This window comes from Tamandua tetradactyla, chromosome 3, assembly GCF_023851605.1.
Source record: "Tamandua tetradactyla isolate mTamTet1 chromosome 3, mTamTet1.pri, whole genome shotgun sequence".
NCBI classification, from domain to species: Eukaryota; Metazoa; Chordata; class Mammalia; order Pilosa; family Myrmecophagidae; genus Tamandua; species Tamandua tetradactyla.
This window is the reverse complement of record NC_135329.1, coordinates 29,660,073-29,683,869: the sequence shown is the minus strand read 5'-3', so window position 1 is coordinate 29,683,869 and position 23,797 is coordinate 29,660,073. Positions and strand designations below refer to the sequence as shown.

Here is a 23,797-nt window from a genome sequence, read left to right as displayed (position 1 = left end):
GTTAAGGGCTGGAGCCATCTATTTGTGACTTTTCTAGGCTATTTTTGCTCCCAAGTGGGGAACAGATAGAAAAAAGGAAGAAGAAGAAAAAAAGGTACCACCTCTTTAAGACTCCTCTGCCCCTTTTCCTTGAGGGGTACTGGAACAATGACCACCCTCAGCCTACCAGTGATCTGAAGTAGCTGATCAGAATCAGTGATCAGTGATCAGTCCACACACACCAGGATTTTGGAGGACTAGGTCCTTAAGGCCCATGCTGCCACCTGCAAGTTGCATCAGGAGCCCAGGCTGCAGTCCCCACTGCTGCCTGCCATACAGCTGGGATGTGGGAGAGCAGTTACACAGACAGTGAAATTCACTGATATTCACCACAATTTACCAGTGTCTCCATCCAGATCTTTCCTTAATGCTGCCCAGTGTTCCACTAGACTCCAGAGTTTCAAAATAGCTGATTCAGACAGTTCCTACCAGTTCAATAGCTGTTTCAGTGGAGGGACTGATTCCTGGGGCTTCCTACTCTACAATCTTCCCTCAAACTACCCCCCTGAGGTTTTGACATTAACTATCCATTAAACACTACTAGAAGGGCTTACCTAAGTTAAAATTTCATTATAAGTTAAAAAGTTGGACTAAGACTGAAAGGGAAACCTGAGTAAAGTAAGCAATAATAAAGATCAATTAGTTATTAGTAAATGAAGTATAGCACTTTTTTTATGTTTGTATAGTTTTTGTAAGTATACTAATTATAATCACTATTTATGTTTAGTGGTTTCGATAAAGAGCATAAGGTATAATTAGCCCCCTCCCCCAAATGTTATGCTGCGATCTATTATGATAGCCTTGGCTGTTTGAGCCACAAGATTGTGTCTGGCTAAGGCCCCCTATCCACACAATGGCAGTTTGCCCTCATTATAGGCCACATACCTCAGAGGAAATAAACAACTGCCTGAGTTATGCAAGATGATTGTGAAAATTAAGAAATGCTGCATTTGGGGCCTGGGGGGAGAGGAAATGGGGAGTGAGGAAAGTCCATTAGGGACTTAAGGGTAATAGGTAGTAAAATTCGGACTCCTTCAGATGTAGAGATCATTTGTTATGGAAGACTCAGCCCAGGTATGATTCCAATGGAGGAAATCAGGTATTCATTTGATAGAAAGTTCTCACATCTTTTAGACAAATTTATCTAGGAAGATTTGAGGAGGAATTAGAGAAACAAATGAGCAGGTGGTGATAGTGACATATATATAGGCCCTAACTAGGAGGTGGCTGAGACTTAAGCACTTGAATATTACTTGCTCCCATAATAGGGAAGGAGGCATGTGAAACTTGGAGAAATTAAAGCTTTGCTAAGTGGAAAGACTTGGAAGAGAAAAAAAGCATGAGAGTGCAAAAGGGGTACACAAATATCCCTTAGGGCCTCTCTTCAAGACTGAGGGTATAAGGCCCTGAGAGTGCTCTGTAAAGAGGAAGCCAACTCTAAAAGGGACCTGATTTCTTGTGCTTTCAATTCTAGAGGTGACTACCAGCTGCTACCTAGTTATAGCTGCTTAAATTAAGCTGACTTTTTGATGTGAATAATTGCTAGAAGATGGGAATAAAATCTAGATCTAATTACTCGTGTGCTTCAATTTTGAAGATTGCTTATCACAATTATATCAGGAAATCCCTATTACTATTAGTTATTATAGTAAAATTCCATGCAGAACAAAAGAATAAAAAATACATAAGCAGTTACCATCTGTTTTAGTTTGCTAAAGCTGATGAAATGCAATATACCAGAAAAGGATTGGCTTTTCTAATGGGGATTTATTAACTTACAAGCTTACAGTTCTTAGACCTTGAAAATGGCCAAATCAAGGCATTATCAGGCAATGCTTTCTCCCCGAAAGACCAGCTACTGGCGATCCTCAGCTCCTCTTTTACATGGCCAGGCACATGGTGACAAGTACTGGTCTTTCCTTTCTCTCCTGGGTTTTGTTGCTTCAGCTTCTGTCTTCAGTGGCTTCCTCTCTGAACTTCTGTGTGTGTCCTTGTCTCTCAGCTTCTCTCCCTGCTGCTCTGGCTTTTCTCTCTCAGCTTCTTTTATAAATGGCTACAATAAGAGGATTAAGACCCCCCTGGGACATGCTTCAATTGAACCTAATCAAAAGGTCCCACCCACAATAGGTCTACTCCCACCAGGAAAGATGAACTGATCTCTCGTAAACATACCTCTTCTGGGGTACATACATCTTCAAACCATCACACCATCTTCAACTTGAAAGATTTCCAATCTGGTATAAAGACATGAAAAATGTATTTTGAAAATCTAAACTGCTGACCCCACCATTGATAAGCTTGCTTGTGAGGGATGAGATCTTGAGGCATGGGAGTGAGAAGGCACTAAAGACTCAGAGGAGGGGAAAACTTGCTCGGTTTGAGATTAGAGGAATTATTTGTTGTCTCTGGTTCTGAAAGGGAAGAGGAGGAGGAGAGGAAGTGGGGAGGAAAGATGTAAGAATAAGAGAGAGAAGCCAGCAAGATATGGAGAGAAGCTGAGATTAGATTGGAGAGAGGGGCCAGCAAAATGCCCTAGTGTGGCCAAGGACACTGTTAGTGATGTCACCCTTACCAACTGAACTTATTTGCTCTAGCTGGGATGTAAATGGCTCCTTCCATCTCTACAGTAAATTTTACTCAGTTTACACATGGAAGCAAGATTTCAGGGGTCTCGAAGGACAAGAAAACAGAAACCCCTTAAGACAAGCCACAAAAACCAAGGGGTGGCCTTTGGACTCCATAGGCCCTGGAGTTGGACTAAGAGCAAGCACCCTAGCTGACATCTTGTTTTGTTTTGTTTTGTACCTCTACCAAGTTAAGTATAAAAAGAAATACCTTTTGTCTCACATAAACTTTTACATGGTGGTTAAAAGTCCTCACTTTCTAAATTCTGATTTGGCCACGGATTTCAAAAAGCTTATTTGTTGAGTATATTTGCCTAAACACAAGTAACAAAAGCCTTTGATTGCCTACTTACTCTAATTGCCTTAAAGTAAGGAAAAGCAAAAGACCTCATCTTTTCCTGTATACTGCTAATCCCAACCTCTGATCACCTCTTTCCAGGATAACTTTACTCTTACCATCCTGATTTTTTAAATGCTTCTTTAAGCTTTCTCACGTTTTTTTTCCTCTCTGGGTCAAAAGAGGGGAAATAAAGGTATATACCATAAAGTGATTCCTTGGTCGTGTCATGGAAAAGCAATGGTCTATGAATCAGGAAACACCAGTGCTAATCTCAAGTCTACCATTAATTAGCAGTCACTTAGCCTCTCTGAGTTTTAATGTTCCATTTAGAAAATGAGTTTTAGTTTTCCTGTTTATAAATAAGAGTATAAGATAGTACATCTTTTTAAAATATATTATTGTTGTTTTTAAAAATTAAGGAAGTGGTAGGTTTATAGATAAGTTGTGTAAAAATGACAATATCCCCATATACCACCCCCCATCGCTAACATTTTGCATTAGTGTGGTACCTTTGTTAAAAATGATGGAAGAATATTAAAATAATACTATTAACTATAGACCCCAATTTACATTAGGTGTATTTTCCCCATATATCACCCTATTATTAACTTCATATTAGTGTCATACATTTGTTATAATTCATGAAATAACATTGTTTACATTTACCTTTAACTCCAGTCCATTGTCCATAACACCACAATTTACATTAGGTGTATTTTCCCCATATATCACCCTATTATTAACTTTATATTAGTGTCATACATTTGTTATAATTCATGAAATGACATTATTTACATTTACCTTTAACTCCACTCCATTGTCCACAACAGGGTTCACTGTATTATGCATACCCATGTTTTGTCTTCTAACTTTCATTCTAGTAGCATATACGACCCAAAACTTTCTATTTCAACCACATTCACATACATAATTCAGTGCTACTATCACCATCATCCATTTCCAAACCTTTACATTCAACCTAAATAGAAATTCTGTACAAATTAAGCATCAGTTCCCTATTACCCAGTACCTAGTAATTGTATTCTAGATTCTAACTCTGTGTTTTTGGTTATTATAAGTGGTTCATATCAGTGAGATCATACAATATTTGTCCTTTTGTGCCTGGCTTATTTCACTCAACACAATATCCTCAAGGTTCATTCATGATGTTACATGCATCAGGACTTCATTTCTTTTTACATCTGAATAATATTCCATTGTATGCGTATACCACATTTTGTTTATCCACTCATCAATTGATCGACACTTGGGTGGCTCCATCTTTTGGCAACTGGGAATAATGCCACTATGAACATTGGTGTGCAAATATCTCTTTGAGTCCCTGCTTCCAGTTTTTTGGGGTATATACTTAAAAGTGGGATGGCCAGGACTTTCTGAGGAATTGCCAAACTGTCTTCCACAGCGGCTGCATCATTTTACATTCCCATCAGCAATGAATGTTTCTATTTCTCCACATCCTATCTAACACTTGTATTTTCCATTTCCTTAATAGTAGCCATTCTAGTGGGTATGAAATATCTTGTGATTTTAATTCTCATTTCCCTAATGGCTTGTGATGTTGAACATCTTTCATGTGCTTTTTAAACGATTTGTACATCCTTTTTTGGAGAAATGTCTTTTCAAGTCTTTGGCCCCCTTTTTTTTTTGCAAGGCATATGACTCTTCTATTCATAATAAAGACAACTGGATTCAGACCTTTTTATCAGAACCGTACCAACAGAGAAAAAGTTTTTTTCAGAACTTACCAACAGAGAAGGTCAGCTTCAACCAAAATAAACTGAACTAGCCTCAAAAGTCCTGCCAGAACTGGGGACAGAGTTTTGTCTCAGTTTTTTTGAGAAAAGAACAACCAGGTATAGTACACAGATGTCCCATTAAAAACAGATAATCAAAAAACAAAAACAGATCATCAATTCACCACCACCACAAATACAAAGTGTGTAAAATCGCTGGAGCTCTCCATAGGTGCCATTCACGTAAAGTCTGCCTCTTCCTCAGCCATTAAGGAGCTCTTGCTTTACTGTGTTGGGGGGTGAGGGGAGGGTGGTCTGTGTGTATTGCTGGTGATGACACCATTTGCTTACTCTGCAGCTTTCATGGTGTGGTGTCAAAATGACTCAACTTATTTTCTTTCCTGAATCAGGGAAGCAATAGCTTATTTGAATAGCTAAAAAGTATCTGGGACTTAGGTGATGGTTCCCTTAATAGTGGAGTTTACAGGTGACTGTATAGGGCTTTTAAAAGTACTTAATCCTGTTGATATTTTTTGTCATCATTATCCACCCCCCTGCCCCCAAAACGTTTACACCTGGGTGCCCAAGAACCAAGGGAGGTAAGATGGAAAACCCAGAAGGTCTAAAAGTGAAGTGCCTCTCAGAGCTGTCATCCAGGAAAGGAAAAGGGGCAAGGTGGAGATGTAGGGAGACAGAAATCAGCTGAAACACTCCGTGCTGGTTCTGACTCATTCCATCTTATGTAGGAAGTCGTAGAACTGAGGCAAGGTTAATTCTATATACAAATTTTCAGTTTGGTTTCCTTTTTTAACAATCAACTTTAATTGTAAAAAAATACTTCCCACTTTCTCCAGTTTGCTGCTCCCAGATGTCACTCTAAATTTTCACTCCATACCTATAAACTGGTTAATTCTCAGGGTCTGACCTAAGGCCCGTTGGGCAACGGTGGGACAATTTCTGCTTCACTTTTCAAAAAAGTAAGCAGCTGTGTCCTCACTAAGACCCAGAGTTATGAAATCAGCCCACACCTGCTCAGCTGTGAGACTCTTCTTCAAGGCACAATTTAGACCAGAAGGAGGGAACCGAGACTCATCTGATTGGTGGTGGCGAATTGAGAGAGCTGAGCCAGAAAACTTTCCACCTCTTTTGGCTCAGCTGAGAAGTGCACAAGCACTTGTCAAGGCTGAGAACTGCTGTGTGCCCAGATGGTTTAGCTACTGAATGTTGCCACCCAGGGCCTTAGGCACTGGGTCCTGTGTGCAGTGCAGGTGGCCCAAGGTGTGTCTACCTTCCTTGACTTCTTTCTGCATCGCCACGGGCCTCCCCGTGCTTCCCTTGCCCATTTTTTTTTTTTTTTTTTTTTTTAAAGAGAGAGGGAGGAAGGGAAGGAAAGACAGAGAAGGAAGGAAGGATGGAAGGAAGGAAGGGAGGAAGAAAGGGAAACATCTTTAAACATTTTCTTGTTTTATTATATTTTGTTTGTTTGTTTGTTTTTTACATGGGCTGGGGCCGGGAATCGAACCGGGGTCCTCCGGCATGGCAGGCAAGCACTCTTGCCCGCTGAGCCACCGCGGCCCGCCCCTTGCCCATTTTTTTTAATTGTTTTTTTTTTGTAGAGTTGAAAGATTTCCATATATATTCTGGATATTAAGCCCTTATTGGATATGTGGTTTCCAAATATTTTCACCCATTTAGTATGTTGTCTTTTCGAATTTGTGACAAAGTCCTTTAATGCACAGAAGTTTTTTATTTTGAGGAGGTCCCATTTATCTATTTTTTCTTTCGTTGCTTGTCCTTTAGGTGTCAAGTCTAGGAAACCATTGCCTAACACGAGATCCTGAGGATGCTTCCCTATATTTTCTTCCAGGAGTTTTGTAGTCCTGGTTCTTATATTTAGGTCTTTGCTCCATTTGAGTTAATTTTTGTATATACTATAAGATTAGGATCATTTTGCATTCTTCTTCATATGGATATCCAGTTCTCACAACACCATTTGTTGGAGACTTTTCTTCCCCAATTGAGTGGACTTGGCAGTCTTATCAAAAATCAATTGGCCATAGGTACGAGGGTCTATTTCTGAACTCAATTCAATTCTGTTAGTCCATTTATCTAACTTTGTGCTGGTTCTGGGCTGTTTTGACCATCATAGCTTTGTAATGTGCTTTAAAGTCAGGAAGTGTGAGTCCTCTAACTTTGTTCAGTTTTTCAAGATGTTTTTGGCTATTTGGGGCCCCCTACCCTTCCAAATAAATTTGGTAATTGGCTTTTCCATTTTTGCAAAGTAGACTGTTAGAATTTTTATTGAGATTGTGTTGAATCTATAAATCATTTTGGGAAGAATTGACATCTTAATGATATTTAGTCTTCCAATCCATGAACCTGGAATGCCTTTTCATGTATTTTGGTCTTCTATGATTTCTTTTAACAGCATTTTGTAGTTTTCTATGTGCAAGTCCTTTACATCCTTGGTTAAATTTATTCCTAGATAATTGATTCTTTTAGTTGCTATGGTAAATGGAGTTATTTCTTGATTTCCTCCTTAGAATGCTCATTGCTAGTGTATAGAAACACAACCAGTTTCTGCATGTTGATATTGTACCCTGCCACTTTGCTGAACTTGTTTATTAGCTCTAATACCTTTGTAGTCATTTTTTAAAACTTTCTCTATATAGGATCATATGCAAATAGTGAAAGTTTTACTTCTTCCTTTCCAATTGATGCCTTTTATTTCTTTTTCTTGCTTAACTGCTCTTGCTAGAACTTCCAGTTACAATGTTGAATAACAGTGGGCATTCTCATATTGTTTCAGAACTTAGATGGAAAGCTGTCATTCTTTCACCTTTGAGTATGATGATATTCCTGCAAAGAAGATGCTAAACTTACTTATAACTATGCCTAAGAGTCATCCCGAGAGAATTTCTTTTGTTGCTCAGATGGGGCCTCTCTCTCTAAGACAACTCTGAAGGTATACTCACTGCTTTCCCCACCTACTTGGGACATGACTCCCAGGGAGTATAAATCTCCCTGGCAATGTGAGACATGACTCCTGGGGATAAGCTGGGACCTGGCATCATGGGATTTAGAAAGCCTTTTTGGCCAAAAAGGGGAAGAGGGAAATGAGAAGAAGTAGAGTTTCAGTAGCTGAGAGATTTCCAACAGAGTCAAGAGGTTATCCTGCATTTTATTATTATGCATTATGTAGATATCCCTTTTTAGTTTGTAATGGAGTGGCTAGAGGTAAATACCTGAAACTGTTGAACTATATTCTAGTACCTTGATTCTTGAAGATGATTGTATAACTACAATGTGAGCATGTGACTGTGAAAACCTAGTGGCTGATGCTCCCTTTATCCAGGGTATGGACAAATGACTAAAAATATAAGGACAAAAAAAATAAATAAATAATAGGGGGAAAAGGGGTAAAAAAAATTGGGTAAGTTGCAATACTGGTGGTCAATGAGAGGGAGGGGCAAGGAGTGTGGGATGTATGTTTTTTTTCTTTTTTCGTGCTATTTCTTTTTCTGGAGTAATGCAAATGTTCTAAAAATGATCAAGGTGATAAATACACAAATATGTGATGATATTATGACCCAGTGATTGTATACTTTGGATGGACTGTATGTGTATGAAGATATCTCAATAAAAATATTTTTTTAAAAACAGGGGCATATATGGGAATGCTGTATTTTTTGCATGATTTTTCTGTAAACCTACAACTTCTCTAATTAAAAAATTAACAAAAATTCATTATTTATGAGCAAAAAAGAAAAGGATGCTAAATTTTGTCATATACCTTTTCTGTATCAATTAAGATGATAATTTGTTTTTCCCTTTTATTTTGTTGATGTGATGTATTACATTAATTGCTTTTCTTATGTTGAACCAACCTTGCATACCTGAGATAAATCCCACTTAATCATGATGCGTAATTCTTTTAAAGTGCAGTTAGATTCAATTTGAAAGATTTTGTTGAGGATTTTTGCATTTATATTCATTAATGAAATTGGTCTATAATTTTCTTTCCTTTTAGTCTCTTTATCTGGCTTTAGTATGAGGGTGATGTCGGCCTCATAGAATGAGTTTGGTAGTATTCCCTCTTGTTCAGTTTTTTGGAATTAGGATTGATATTAATTATTCTTGGAATGATTGGTAGAATTCACCTGTGAAGCCACCTGGTCATGGGATTTTCTTTGCTGGCAGGTTTCAATCCCTGATTGAATCTCTTTGCTTATAACTGATCTGTGGAGGTCTTCTATTTCTTGTAGAGTCAGTGTAAGTTCTTCATGTGTTTCTAGGAACTTGTCCATATCATCTAGGTTATCTAATTTGTTGGCATACAATTGTTCACAGCATCCTCTTATGATTCTTTTATTTCTGTGTGATCAATAGTAATGTCCCCCCATCTCATTTCTGGTTTCATTTATTTGCATCTTTTCTCTCACTCTTTATCCATCTAGCCAAGGGTTTGTCAATTTTACTGATCTTTTCAAAGAACCCAACTTTTGGTTTTGTTAATTCCCTCTATTGTTTTATATTCTCGATTCCGTTTATTTCTGCTCTAATCTTGGTTATTTCTTTCCTTCTACTTGTTTTTGTTAGTTTGCTGTTCTTTTTTCTGGTTCCTCCAGATGTGCAGTCAGGTCTGTAATTTTAACTCTTAGTTCTCTTCTGATTAGTATGTATCCCAGAGTATATCTATTAGGATTTATTCTGTTTGGAGTATGTTCAGTTTCTTGGACATGTATATATTTTTGTCTGTCAGAAGAGTTGGGAAGTTTTTCAGCCATTGTTTCCTCAAATATTCTTTTTGTCCCCTTTCCCTTCTGTTTTCCTTCTGGGACATCTGTGGCACATATGCTTGTGTGCTTTGTGCTGTGACTCAGATCCCTGAGACGCTGCTCATTTTTTTCTCTTCTTTTCTCTATCTGTTCTTCTGACTGTAAGATTTCAATTGTCCTACGTTCTAGTTCATTGATTCTTTCTTCTCCTAGTTCAAATATACTGTTGTATACCTCTAGTGTATTTTTAACCTCTACTATTGTGCCTTTCATCCCCATAATTTCTGTTATGTTTCTTTTTATACATTCAAATTTTTCTTCATATCCTTTTTCTTCTTAATATCCTTTATCTCCTTATGCATATTTTCCTTTACCTCCTTGAATTGATTTAGGAGATTTGTTTGAACCTCATTGAATAGTTGTTCCAACTTCTGAATCTCTTCTGAAGTTTTAATGTGATCCCTTGAATAAGTCATATCTTCATGCTTCTTAATATGACTTTAAATTTTTTTGCTGATATCTAGGCATCTGATTATCTAAATGAGTTAACTCTGAAGGTCCATTTCTCTCTCTTATCTGGGGTTTTATTGTTTATTGGCTTTGTGTTAAGGCTCTTTGACACTTGGTCTAACTTATTCTAGATCTTTAGAGAAACTGTTCAGATTTTCTCAGCTGTTCTCTATCTGATTCTTGCCCAGGATATGTGGTGCAGTTTTTAAGATTGCACTTTTTGTGCAATTGTTTCATCTCCAGGGGAGAGCTTCCTTTCCTTTGTTCCTTCTCCAGGAATCTTGACCTGTTCTATTTGTTTCTGTGCAAACTTTTCTCCCCAGATCCTATGATTTATTTAAATTCTTTTCCTCACTCAGTGCCCCATTTTCCTTACACTTTTCAGTAATGGGACCTGTCCTATCTTATAGCAGTTCAGTTTGAACCCACCCCCTTTTTTTTATGTGAGGCTTTTCTCCCTCCAGTATCCTACCCCAGGGAATTTGACTGGGTCAATCCAGAAAAATAAGTCACTTCAGAAAAGTCCATTTTGCTTTTAGATATCCAGCCAACTGAAACTTGATTTAGAGTACCACATTCCTACCAGCCTTTCTATTATGGGTGTCTCTCTCTCTTTTTTTTTGCTCCTGGAGCCTCTTTTGTATGCAGCACTCCTCAGGTGCTAGTGTTCTACCCTGGGTCTCTGCAGCCTTAAGTTCCTGTGGCTAGATGTGCATGGAATTCTCACTGCTGTGAGGTGCCCTACTGTCTCAGTCCATGGTGGGAGGGTCCCAGAGCATCCTGCCTTTGTATGATTCCCAAGCTATGCAGAACACAATATGGGGGTGGAGCAGGAACTGATCAGCATCAGAATGAAATTCTCCTGTCTGAGATATTTGTTTCTTCGATTCAGTCTCTACTATCCTCTAGTGTTCTAAGCAAGTGGGATTTGTCTTTTACTCGCTAAATCTCCTGGGAGGCTCTTTCAAAGGATGTCTTCCATCGCCATGTTAATTACAATATCTGTAAAGTCTCTTCCAGGCTAAAGTCTGAACCTGGGGAGCCCCATAGTTTCTACTGCATTCACCCCCTCTCTTTCCTATGATACTTAAAGGACAGAGAGGACAGAGCTGGGATTAAAATGACTTTACATAGAATACCAAAAGAATCAATTACATTAGTGAGTCTTAATTTATGTTAAGAATTACAATAGTGAGTCTTAATTTAAAACAAATAAAAACTGTTTTCTGTCTCCCATCTTTTTCTTTGAACTTTAAAGTATATAATTAATTAAAACAGAATAATTTACAAAACAAATTTTATGCAGCAGTTTCCTTGTAGGAGATCTTTAATAGACTTCTTTTGAATTCTGATGCTCCCCAGGTGTGTGTTTTATGTTATCTGTTTGGTTTGGTTGGGCAAAACTAAAAATATCAACAGAGAGACTTTTTTTTTTTGCAAAAAACTGGAATGAACCCAGTTCTCTGGCGCGGCAGGTGAGAGAACTCTGCCTGCTGAGCCACCATGGCCCGCCCAACAGAGAGGCTTTTAATTATTTAGTTCAGTCTGTGAAATTCCTGGGAATTCTACTTGGAAAGAAGAATAAAAAAGAATTTATGCTTTGCAGTCAGACAGACCTGTAGTCTTTGAGCTAAACTGTGGTGACTTTCGATAAGTTACCCAACATCTCTGAGCCTCAGTTTTCTTCATCTGTAAAATGAGGATAATGTTACCTACTTTGCAGGATTGTTGTCAGGACTAAACATCAAGTATATTTTAAGTTCTCAACACATGTTTGTGTTCTCCCCACTAAATACCTTTTGCTTTTCACTTTTATAACCAAGAGTACATATTTAGGACTTGTTCTAGTTTGCTAGCTGCCAGAATACAACACACCAGAGACGGACTGGCTTTCAATAAAAGGGGATTTATTTAGTTAATGTATAGTTCTTCAGAGGAAGGCAGCTAACTTTCAACTGAGATTCTCTCTTACCTAGGAAGGCACATGGTGATCTCTGCTGGCCTCTGGGCCAGGCCTCTGGGTTCCAACAACTTTCCCCATAGCGATTCCTTTCTGCATCTCCAAAGGCCTGGGCTGAGCTGTAAGTGCTGAGATGAGATGTGCGGAGCTGCTTTGGCTATGCTGTGTTGAGCTCTCTCATTTAAACATCCAGCCAATTAAATCAAACATCATTCATTGCAGCAGGCACTCCTGCTAGCCAACTGCAGATGTAATCAGCAACAGATGAGGTTCACATGCCATTTGCTCATGTCCACAGCAATAGAACTAGGCACCTTCACCTAGCCAAGTTGACACCTGAATCTAACTACCACAGGACTCAAACAGCCTAGGTTCAGTGCCCAAAACCACTATTTTAATACCTTATTAATTTTTGACCAAGTGGCTTCATTCTGAGCAACTGTTTCTTCATTTGTAAAATGGAATTAGTTAATACTACTACTTAACAGGGTTGTGACAAGTATGTAAAGCACCTTGTCCAGCTCAAAGTAAGCACTGAGTAAATAATAGCTTTAAAAGTAGCAGCAGAAGCAAGACTGGAACTGTCTTGGCACCTGAGACCACAAGCATAGGTGGGAGAGCTCTGCTGGTGAGCAGCTGTTGGGGGGCACAAGAGGCTGGCCATGTGGCCAGAAAGGATTGGTAGGAGGCTCCAACCTGTGAAGCAAGGTTCTCCTTCTCTCTTCTACTTTTTCCTTCCTCATTTTCTTTATCTGTTCCCTTTGTCTTCTTTTCTCTGATAGTCTCTAATAGTTACAACGTTGTAAAGTGTGGTTGCATAATAGCAATATCAAATGTAAGCTATGCATTCCCTTTGCCTACATAACCTTTATATAGTTATATACCATATAAAGTATATAATATATACATACTTTATATATAATCTGTACATACTTTAATGCATTTACTTCTCATCAATGCTGTGCTTTGTCTTCCAAGCTCCTAGACTGAAGAATGCATGTGCGATGAATTTGGTGCTATGAATATTCTGCTGTTTAATAACTATGGTATTGGTTATTGTTAAATTTTGATAGTTAAAATAAAAAAGGCCTAATTGCTAAGAATCCTGGGTGCAAAATTAACTCTCATTTCTCCTCTGCCACTAAAAGAGATTAGTTTATTTGTTCTATTTTGGTTCCTCTTGTTTTATCATGCTGTACATAATAAATTAACCTGGCTATTTCCAACTAGAGCAATTCTACCTTCTTCTTCTTCAACCAAACATTTAGGCAGGTGCCAAATGGCTTCTCGTTTTTGTTTTAATTAAACACAAAATAATTGACGCAAATTAACTTCTGTTCAGGATCTACCACAAGAGAAGAACCATGTTTGTGAATCATGTAATATTACTGCTAGTTATATATATGTTAGTTATGACATGTTTTAATCACACTTACTACTGAGGTATATATACTAATATATATAAATTAAAATAAAAGGAAACAACTATATATATCACATTTAGTAATACAGTATTTTACCACAAACTAGTCTAGAAACCGATTTTATAAGACATGGATGTTTTGAAATATGAGTTCTCAATCATCACGAACAAACAACTACTCAAATCTTATGGCTTATCCACATTTTGCAACATATCCTTACCCTATTTCACCTACTTGGGAGGCTGAATGGTGTCTTCATATAGGTCTTGGATTTGCACTTCAAAACCCTGGTTCAGATTGCTTAGCCTTCCTCTGAAGCTGGCAGTTTTACTCCGAGGTTATTTAGAAGACAAACCAAGAACAAAGATAAGCTTGTGGCTTCTTTAAACCTGAGTTGATTATTTCTCCCTAACACTTGACCTCTGTTTCTCCCAGAAGCTGGACAACAACAATAGAGAAGGGTAGTGGTATTTCCAGCTAGGAGGAGATGGGAACACCCTTTCCACAAGTGTTAACCAAAGCAAGGATTCTCTGGAAGGGTGACCAGAGAGGTCTGAGCTTTTTGGGCTCCGAGGTCATAGGAGGACAGCAGGGGTGCTCTTCACAGAATTTTCAGATGGAAAAGTCCTTGGAGCAGTTCCATCCTGGGGACTGAGTGCCACTTATCCAGGTGCCTCTTGTAGACCCTCTTCCCAGAAGGAAGTCCCTCTAGATGGGACCTCCCCAGACATCTTCTCTACACTCTGGCTCTTTATCTCCACTTACTGCTCACTTCCTAGCCTAAGCTAGGCAATTTACAGGGGTAAATTTAAGCTGTGTTTACATGACTAAAACAGAAAATTTCTGGTTTTATGATTTGCAAATACAATAATCCATATTTACATATGGTATAACCATATCACCTTTGAACTGGCCACCATATCAATGTGGGGTGGGGGTAGATGAATATGAAGATCCTTCAAAGTGAGGATCATCACTTTCTTTACCACTTCTTTACCTTTACCACATCACAGGCCTGTTGAGAGGATTAAATGAGATAAATGTATGACTTTTAGCACAATGTCTGACAATCAGATATTAATAATTATTGTTGCTGTTGATGTTATTTCTGGAAGAGTGATTGGCACACTTTATGTGCTATCACTGTTGCCATATGTGTCTATTTTCCATATCCACATACATTACCTAATCTACTCTTTTAACTGATCCATGGGCTTATCCAATGTTGTTGTTCATTTCAAAGATCATTTGCAGTTTTTCTGCAAATAGCATAAATGGAGAACCAAACACAATTCAGTTGTGGAATGAAAAACACAGGTATGTATACAAGCTGAAATATACAAGTTGTTCCCTGTTTATAAGTTCTTCCTGCACCTTATACTCCCCGTAGGGCCCTAGGCAGCCTCAGTGACCTCTTGGCATTCTCACACTTATTTCTATGCCAAATAAAATGAAGATAGGAATTTTCTATCCCCACTTCAAATTCCACCTACAAGTTTGTTTGGACCATTGCCCTGAAATGAGGGAGAGAGAGAAATAATTCATATGTTTATTCATTTATTCAATGGATGTTTTATAGGTAACAGATAAGGCCCTAGAGATACAACCCTAACAAGACACGGTTCCTGGGTTCCTGCCGTTGAGTTGCTTATGGGCTAGAGGGAATAGCTTTCAGGCAAGGAAAGGATAATTTCGCGGTATTGGGTTCAATGATTGTGTGAATGTTCATACCAGAAACGGGCCATTGTGGACATGCTAGGTTTGAGGTGCCTCTTCTATTCAGAAGAAGGCTGAATATGTGAGCTAGGGAGCTTATGAAAGAAGTGGGTGAGAGAGGTAGATTTAGCAATTGAAGATTTAGGTACTCATTGCCCAGGAAATGAGCCAAGAAAAAATCCTGGAGACTTCTTATGGGTGAAGCATTCTTACACTTCTCTGATTTCCTCCCATTTAAAGACACTATAGCAACATGTGCAGGTACTACCCTATTGAGTAAATATCTCTAGAGAAAGAACAGTACATTGATGCAAAAATATATACTTAAATTACCTAATTTTACACCTTTTCCTAAGAACAGGTTGAGGAAAGGAATATACATTGTGAGAATGGTTCAATATTAGAAATACTAGAAGATTGTATGGCTAAGGGCATCATTAACCCTTCAGAAAACAGGTGGTTACAAAAGATAGATTTGCACACATATATAACAGGTCATTTATATCAGCATTATTTGTAAGAGCAAAAGGTTATGTCAGGATGGTTTATCTATAAATGGACTATTATGAAACCATAAAAAGGTTGAGGGAGCTTTTCATGTACCGATTTGTAACAATTACATGCATATACACAGATTCATGTATAGTGAAGGAAAAGCAGTGGTGTTTATAGCATGCTGCGAATTGTGTAACAGGAGAAGAGGAGAATATATTTGCATATGATATATATATATTTCTTGCATATGTATAAAATATCTCTGGAAGGGTACACACAGAAAACTAGTAATGTTGGTTGCCCTTGAAGAAGAGAACTGGAGGACTGGAGGAGATTTTTCACAGTGCCCTTTTGGTACTTTTTGAATATTGAACTATGTAGAAAAGTAACTATTTTGGAAATAAACTTACCTTTTTAAAAAAAAAAAAAGAAAGATTAAAAAAAGGGAAATCACTAAGAAGCTGTAGGAAAATGTCCTTGAGTGAAAAAAATCCATGTAGGCTAGAAGCTCAGTAAAATATGCCTTGGCCTGTCTGGAGATGCTCAAAAACGAAAATAAACCACTTGTAAAAAGAGTTCACCATCTGCTAAAATTGTCCCTGTTTTTTAGTGTATCTGCTGAAAAGACAGACTTTCAGGGAAAAGGGAGGGTTTACAGCAAGGTGACAGTCAAAGATCAGTAGAATAGAAAAGATTTAATGACTCCCAGTGTTGGTATAAAAGAAATTTCCATTTCAACCAAACAGTTAGATGCTATAGACCAAGACCTAGGACTATAAGATTTTTTACCCTCTTATATAACTTCCTATGTTTTCCCCTTAAACCTTGTTCTTTCTTTTGTTGGAATGACCATTAAAGTCTTAAAATGAAGAGGGTCTGCAAGCTGATTTCCAAAAACAGCAAGGAAGGGTAGGTGTAGGGAGACCATCTTTCCAGCACTGTTCTTACAGGAGAGAAGTTTAATAGTCAGAATATATGGTGACAAATACCAAGAGGAGAGGAGAGCAGGCAGTCCCTAGTACCTGTCACAACCTTAAAAGGAGAGCTGAAAGGAGCCTGTTTGGGCCTGTGAATTGCCCTAGAGCCTTAGGAGAAAGGGGTTCCTCAGATGCAGTGATAGATAAGTTTTAAACCTTAATAGGATTAAATATGAAATTCTTACAGGTAGGATGGTGACTAGCCCATTCTTGTACCACAGAAAGCTAGCTTTTTCTTCACTCAACAGGTATTATTTTATCTTTATTGTTACTAAAAGAGAAGAAAAAATTTTTCCAGGTAGCAGCAAGGACATAAAGGAACAATCCTATTTGTTCTCTTACCTTGTACCGATCTTAACACAGAAAGCTTTAAATGAGGGAAGAGTATTTACTCCCATTTCTTCCCCCCTTTTCTTGTTGATTCCAACAACCTATTACTTTTAACCCGTTTTGCCCACTTGTTCCCAGAAAAATCGTCACGTAGAGGAGGCAAGCATCTGCATCAATACTGCTTTGGAGCATGTGTTAAATGCTAAGTCAGTGGTCTCGATGATGATGGCTTAGGAATCTAGATGATGGAGAGATCACTGAGGGTTGAGACACTCAAGCTTCTTGAAGAAGGTGAGCCTTGAAGTACAGTTTAGATTTAGAGGAGGACTGAAGAGAGTGCTTCAGGCAGAGTAGAATATGAGGCAAGACCAATCTGTGTAAGGCATGTTTGTGGAAAAATTAGGGACCAGGTCAGCCAGAGCAGAGGACTAGAGACAGGAGGCATTGGTTGAAGCAAATTCTGATTCCTGGACAATCTAAAATAGTATTTCCTTCAGATTAATAGAAACTCTGTGTATTGCAAACAAACCAGTTAGAGCATTATGGAATTGTAACAAATGATCTGTTATGGCTCCTGCAACTTGCCCGACTAAGTATGAAGTAACAGGAAGAGGATTGTGTTCAGGTGGAGGCCACTGTATCTGTGATACTGAATCTTCTTTTATCTCTCGTCACACAGTAGGGGCCAAGGTAAAGGTGAACTTTAAAGAGTGTGTCTCTATCCCTGCAAGCTCAGATCATATTATCTCTTTCTCTTCCTCTCTCCATTCTTTCCTTTTCCCTTTCTGCGTGGCCAGATGTCAGAAGAAATCCTTTCTCATTGTGAGTTTTGTTTTAAATTTGACAATTGCCTTTTTAGAGAGAATGTATGCATGTACTGATTAGTAGAGATGATCAAATATGGGAACTACACCAGTATTCACCTGCTCTAAGACTCAGAAGACCAAATCTCCAGACCCAGCTCCATCACTTTTTGGCCATGTGAATTTGAGCTGTCACTTAAACTGCCTATTCCTCAGTTTCTCTTGTTTATAAAATGGAGATGTTAGTATCGCCATGCCTCTCTCATAGAATTTTCTTGAGCTTCAAATGAAATAATGTTTGTGAAAGCACTTTGGAGCCTAAAGAACTTATTATGAGTAGCTCCAGGTGAAGATTGCATGGGGGCGGAGAGTAGTAAAGTTGGGAAACCTCAATAAATCCTATCTAGCCCTATGATTTTATAAAATTATTTTATATTGTTAAAATAAGTTTAATTATGTAGCTTCCTTTAATGTCTTAATAACTTTCACTCAATGATACCTTTCTTCTCCCTAGGTATCCCTAAGGGCAGAACTCAACTCACCTCTAAAAGTTCCAGCTCATCTTGCCTGGGCAACTCATCAATCAGTGGGATTCCCAGCCACTGAAGCAACAACTAAAATGCTCACACAGCATCTTCCGGGACACTCCAGGCTTCAATCTTTACCCTACCAGGTTCCAGAACCAAAGCTGATTTAAAAATGTGAAAGGACTTTTATAGAAAGTTATACAAGCATGTTATACATGCGTGAAAGTTGAATTTTACTTGGCTCTTCTATTAGAAACTCTTTCAGTATAGTACCTTAATGTGAAAGTGAGTTCTACAGTATTTTGGTAAAAGGTATTCACAGCCTAATAGTTGAGACATTTATAAATTGTAATAGAAATGTGATGATAGGTACCACGGGGTTGCTGAAGAAACATATGTTGGCACCATTGGTAATATTGGGTATGTCAGTCAGGACCCAGAAGAACCCAGAAAACACACTCCCAGGGCTACTTGAATAGTTTAATTAAGGGACTATTTATCATGGAATGGGTGGGTTAAGAGAATCAAAAAGGGATAGTGAAGCACTCAGAAACTACAGCAGCAGTGAGCTTTTATCACCACTTGGCCTAACGAAGCAAAGGGGAGGGAACAGAGATCCTGTAACCCAGGGAGAGGCCACCCAGTAGGATGTATGTCATCTGGTAGAGAAATGCAGCCACTGTGAAACCCAAGGACTGGGAGGAAAGAGAGAGACTATCCTAACTCTTCTCTGTTGGCACACTTTAACCTTCTCATAATGCTTTTCTTTGGTCAAACCCAGCTTGAATTAAGAGAGCTAAGAAATGTGGGGAAATGCAGCCCTTAGATGTCAGCCTCCTAAGGCTTGGAGCAGAAATGAGATGTAGGGCCAGGGGATCTGGATGGGGAAGAGTAGGATTTGACTCTTCACACATTGTAGGATATGACTACAAAGAGTAGGGTATAACTTTTCATGCATTGTGCTGGTTATACTGGTTATTGTACTGGAGACTAACCAGCACAATGTGTAAAAATGTATACATTTCCAAAGGAGGAATTACAGTTGGTATTTAAGTAATGTAACTGGACTTCAAAGAGTTATTGGAAAATAGAAAATGTAAGAACTGCAAAAAACATGAGTCATACATTCTAAGCTAAACCATCTACTTCTGTAACCATTTCAAGGTTCCAATGTATACTTGAGGCAGAAGTTACCATTCTACTATACGTCTTTACCTGGCGGAAAAGCAGAATTATAGAAAAACAATCATATAATGTTCAACATTTATGTTCTTATGCTACATTCTGATATATATATATTACATTATATAGTTTTAAATGGTTTTAAAAGGTGACTTGAGAGGATGGCCTAGGATGCCCAAATGATTAAAGGAGGATAAAATAAAATCGATTTCAATGTATTAGTTTGCACCACCCAGAATGAAGCTAACAAGTGGCTCTGAGGCAGAGAAGAAAGAAAACACACCATGAAATCTGTGCTTTCCTCATAAGCAAAGCAGGCAGCTGTAGGAAAGGACTTCCTCTTCTCAGAGACTAGCCCTTATGGTCTGCCCCCAAGAGTGAGGGGTGGCCAAGTAAGCTGGGGTGGCCTGCAGCAACAGGTGTCTGCCTCCCTGTCCTAGCACACACCTTTGATGACATCAGGAGTCAGTCACAATGTAGGAAAATGTTTGAATGGACCGGGCTGGAGTATGTCCCCAGCCCTCTTCTGGTTTTCATTCATGGAATAAACCAGGATCTTCTGTGACAAGGAGCTATCAAGAAAAAGAAGGCCTTATCCAGTGCCAGTGGTTACATCTTGGTTATCTGTTCCTGTGTAACAAGCCACCCAAAAACTTAGCTGTTTAAAGCAACAGTCAGTTATTTTCTTCATGATTCTGCAATTTGGGCAGAGCTCTGTGGGGAGAGCTTGTCTCTGATCTACACAGCATCCCCTGGGCCCTCTCGATAGAGGGGGGTGCATCTCCTATCAAGACGGCATACTGACATGGCTGGAAAGTTAGTGTTGAGCTGTCTACTGGGCATTTAGCCAGGCTGAGGGCCAGGGGCCTCTTTCCTCTCCATTTGGCCTCTCCATGTGGACTGGGGTTCTCATAGCATGGTGGCTGGATTCCAGGGAAGAATGTACCAAGAAAGCCAGGAAGAGTCTGTATCACTTTATATGTCTTAGTATTGCAAGTCTCATAATGTCACTTCCACCTTACCCTATTGGTCTCAGAGGCTTGTCTAGTTTCAAGAAGAAGGGACATAATGCAGAAGAGTTGCAAGTTCTGGAAGAATATTTGGGGTGGGAAATCTGATGACTATTTTTGAAATATGCTATCTGCTTCACCATATGACACCCATCCTTAGGTGACAACACCAGGGTCTTCTAGTGCATCTGCGTAGTAATATGAACTAGACAGACAATTGATAATGTAAAGGTAATCTGATATTGATATTCATTAATTCTGCAAAGCTTTATTGATCACCTACTATATACCAAACTCTCTGCTAGGATCTGGTAATATAGACAAAGAAAGCAACTCTTCCTGCCATCAATGAGCTTATAATGTATTCCTCAATGAGGAAGACAAAGTAGCAATTACAGTACAGTGATAGTTGGAATGGTATCCTAGAATGGTAACTTCTGCCTCAAGAGAGGATGCAATGAAGCTCTCATAGAAGGAGAGTTGCAGAAGGAATGTCCAAGCTAAAACCCAAGGAAAAGTAGTCAATGGTAGGTGAGGCAGACAAGGAGCAGCATTCCAGGGAGAGGAATAAGATGTACAGGGACCCAAAGCATAATGAAGGCAGCCATCCATCGTGGTTTTCCCAGGATAGTCTTATATTTGCACTAAAAGTTCTGCATCCAGGAAAACCGTAAGCCTCTATAGCTTATTCTTGGGATGGCAAATAGTCCAATATAGCTGGAGCCACAGAGGAGTGGGGTTGAGGCAGGATTGATGAAGGAGAAAGCTGAAAAAGTAGACAAGGGACCAAAACAGAAAGATAAGCCACAAGGAGTTAAGACAGGTAGTTGAGCAATCAATATGGGATTTTAAATAGGGGAGTGACTTGCTAAAACATGCATTTAGAAAGAGCCCTTGTTGATGGATAATTAAAAACAGGAACAATACCAAATCAGCTAGGAAGCCACCTGCAGTTTTCCAGGGAAGACCCAATGGTGATTTGAAGTAAAGTAGTGGAGGGGAATGGAGAGAAGTAGAAGGATTTAGAGTATCTTAAGGAGAAACAGCAGAACTTAGAAATTTAGATGTGGGAGGTAAGACAGGAGGAAAAATCAAGGATGACTCCCAGATTCCTGGCTTGGACAACTGGAAAAAGTCCTGGGAAGGAACTAGGATGGTTTGGAAATACCTTCCCTATATCTTCCTACACTAGAAAACAAACAAAGCAGCTATTCTTCTGCTTCTCTACAGCTCTTTTCTCTCAGTTGTGCACCTGGCCTAGAAGACTCAGGCACACCATGATACTAACTGGAATTGTAGGATAAGAAGGAGGTTTGGGGGTAAGAAGGCAACTGACAAGTATTTATTAAGCCAGCTATTTCCTAAACTATTTATGTACTATATCTTATTTAATCTTCACAAGAACCTTATGAGGCAAGTAGCTATGTTACCCATGTTTTATAGATGAAGAATTCAGGATAAAGTAATGAGCTAAAGGTGGCCCCAGTAACAAAGAAGGAGAGCTGGGGTTTAAACCCAGAGTTGTTTGACCCCAACCAGCTCATCTTTCCACCAGGTTGCTTCCCCTGTGAACACTAGTTTCTACCTGGTTGGAAATTGTTTTGCAACTACTGCCATTCCTTGATTCCAGTTCAGTCAGCATTTGGGCTGAGAAGGATCTTCCCAGAAAGAGGGGTCACCAGCATGTAGACTAGAGAAAGACATCAACACAGGAGAGGGAGTGGTGAGCCTAGAACCTCTGGGCTCTAGGAGTAGGCGGCTTCCAGGAGCCAGGATTGCAAAAAAGCTTCTTAATCCTTTATAATTTATCCCTCAACTTACTATATTTGTTTCTCCTTTTATTTTCCCTTAGAATTAACCTCAAAGACCCTAAAACCAAAAAGATCTATATAATTATCTTTGTGAGCATCAAGGGCAGTAGAAGCTACAGAGACACTGTCCCAGTCAATGGCAGAGTTAGGAGATGATGCTCAAGAAATAGTTGTGGGAAGGGCACTACAGAGAAGAAAGGAAAGCGAGGATGAGTTCCTTGAGCCACCCCACCACCACCCCAGAATAGAAAAGAAAGTGCACAGGTGGCTTGTCTAAACCTAGAATGGACTCAGGGAGTCTGCCAGCTGGAAGTCCTGTGTGGCCCCGCACCGGGAGGCTGACCCTCCCACCTCAGAGGCAACCTGGGGGTGAAGCTGCAAAAGAAACTCCAGTGCCAACTAGAGCTCCTTCTTAAACAACCAGGTTCATGTTTTTAGGTTTATCTTGACTTCGCTCTCCTTCGAAGGCTTGATCCTTTTGTACATACAGTACTATGTCCATTTAGCTTAGTTTGTCTCCAATTATAGTTTTTTTCTGCATGTGTCTTATTTCCTCTTCTAGATTGGATTGGCAGTTCTTCAAAGGATCTTAGTCTTACTCACTACATATTTCCACATTTTCTTTTACACAGGAAGCACATGTTCAACATTTGACTGTAACTGAATGTCATCATAAGAGCTGAGCTGTTCATTTCTCAGCTGGCTTCTTTATTCACTGACGCCAGCCGAGAAAGGACACAAGAGGGCGCACATTTCCCTCCTATCTGAGTCCTCGGTACTGCCTCTTTGCTCACAACTGAGGTTGGGAAAAATGTAATTTTCACTACTACTGGGGAGAGATTTTTAGGAATGTTTAATATTTATGTCAACATCTTTAGGGAGATTACTGATTCAGCCTCAGGTCTTCGATGCCATTCAAATCAATCAAACAAAATATTCAGTGTCAGATTTCGAAGGACTTACAGTCTAAAGAAACATATACCAAAAAACTAAACAAAATCTACCATTAACCATCCTAAATTAGAGACGAGTGCTGCGGAGTGAGCCCTTTATTCTCTCAGCAGGGAGAGGTCAGGGACGGACGTTGAAGGAGTGTGGAGTCCCTTGGATGGATAATTATGGCAAGAGAAAAGCTTGGAGGTTTTTCCTGATGCCATAATTCGTCTTCAGGCTGCAGTGGTGTCTCTGACACCCTACACTCACCCCATGCTTGCTCTTGAATTTTTTCCCCCTATATTTTGTATATTTTCCGTTCTCTGGCTTCTGCCCTGACTGTATCCGAATCCTGGTTTTCTTTTTTATGGTTTGTTATATTACAGTGCCTTCCTTGTGTAGTATTAACACATTTGAATCTTAAAACAATCCCATGAGACAAACAGGAGAGATACTATTATCACCAATTTACAACTGAAGAATCCAAAATTCAGAAATGTGACCCAGCCTGCCCAGGGTACTCCAGTCTAATAGAGCCAGTGCAGAAATTACATCTGTATTTCCTTTCCCCAGCATTGGTTCTA

General features: G+C 39.1%; 1 protein-coding gene, 1 long non-coding RNA gene and 1 pseudogene across 4 annotated transcripts in view; 1 reads left to right on the top strand and 2 right to left on the bottom strand.

The window, feature by feature from the left end:
• The window catches only part of FBXO16 (F-box protein 16), an 82,439-nt gene extending 58,877 nt beyond the window's left edge, over positions 1–23,562 (top strand). For 2 of the 3 annotated variants that reach the window (XM_077152937.1, XM_077152938.1), the window contains exon 8: positions 18,265–23,562. In XM_077152937.1, coding sequence (XP_077009052.1) covers positions 18,265–18,447 — 183 coding nt within the window. In that variant the 3' untranslated portion in view covers positions 18,448–23,562. Of the gene's footprint in view, positions 1–17,085; positions 17,239–18,264 lie in introns of all 3 variants that reach the window. The other variant, XM_077152939.1, reaches the window with a different exon arrangement.
• On the bottom strand, positions 1,795–19,863 carry LOC143677207 (uncharacterized). The gene is made up of 3 exons (XR_013172440.1): positions 19,743–19,863; positions 2,212–2,273; positions 1,795–2,092 (listed from the first exon to the last, which is right to left on the bottom strand). It is a non-coding gene; the product is annotated as an uncharacterized LOC143677207 (long non-coding RNA).
• Positions 5,456–6,067, bottom strand: LOC143676703 (COMM domain-containing protein 7 pseudogene; annotated as a pseudogene).
• Positions 23,563–23,797: the final 235 nt, after the last annotated feature.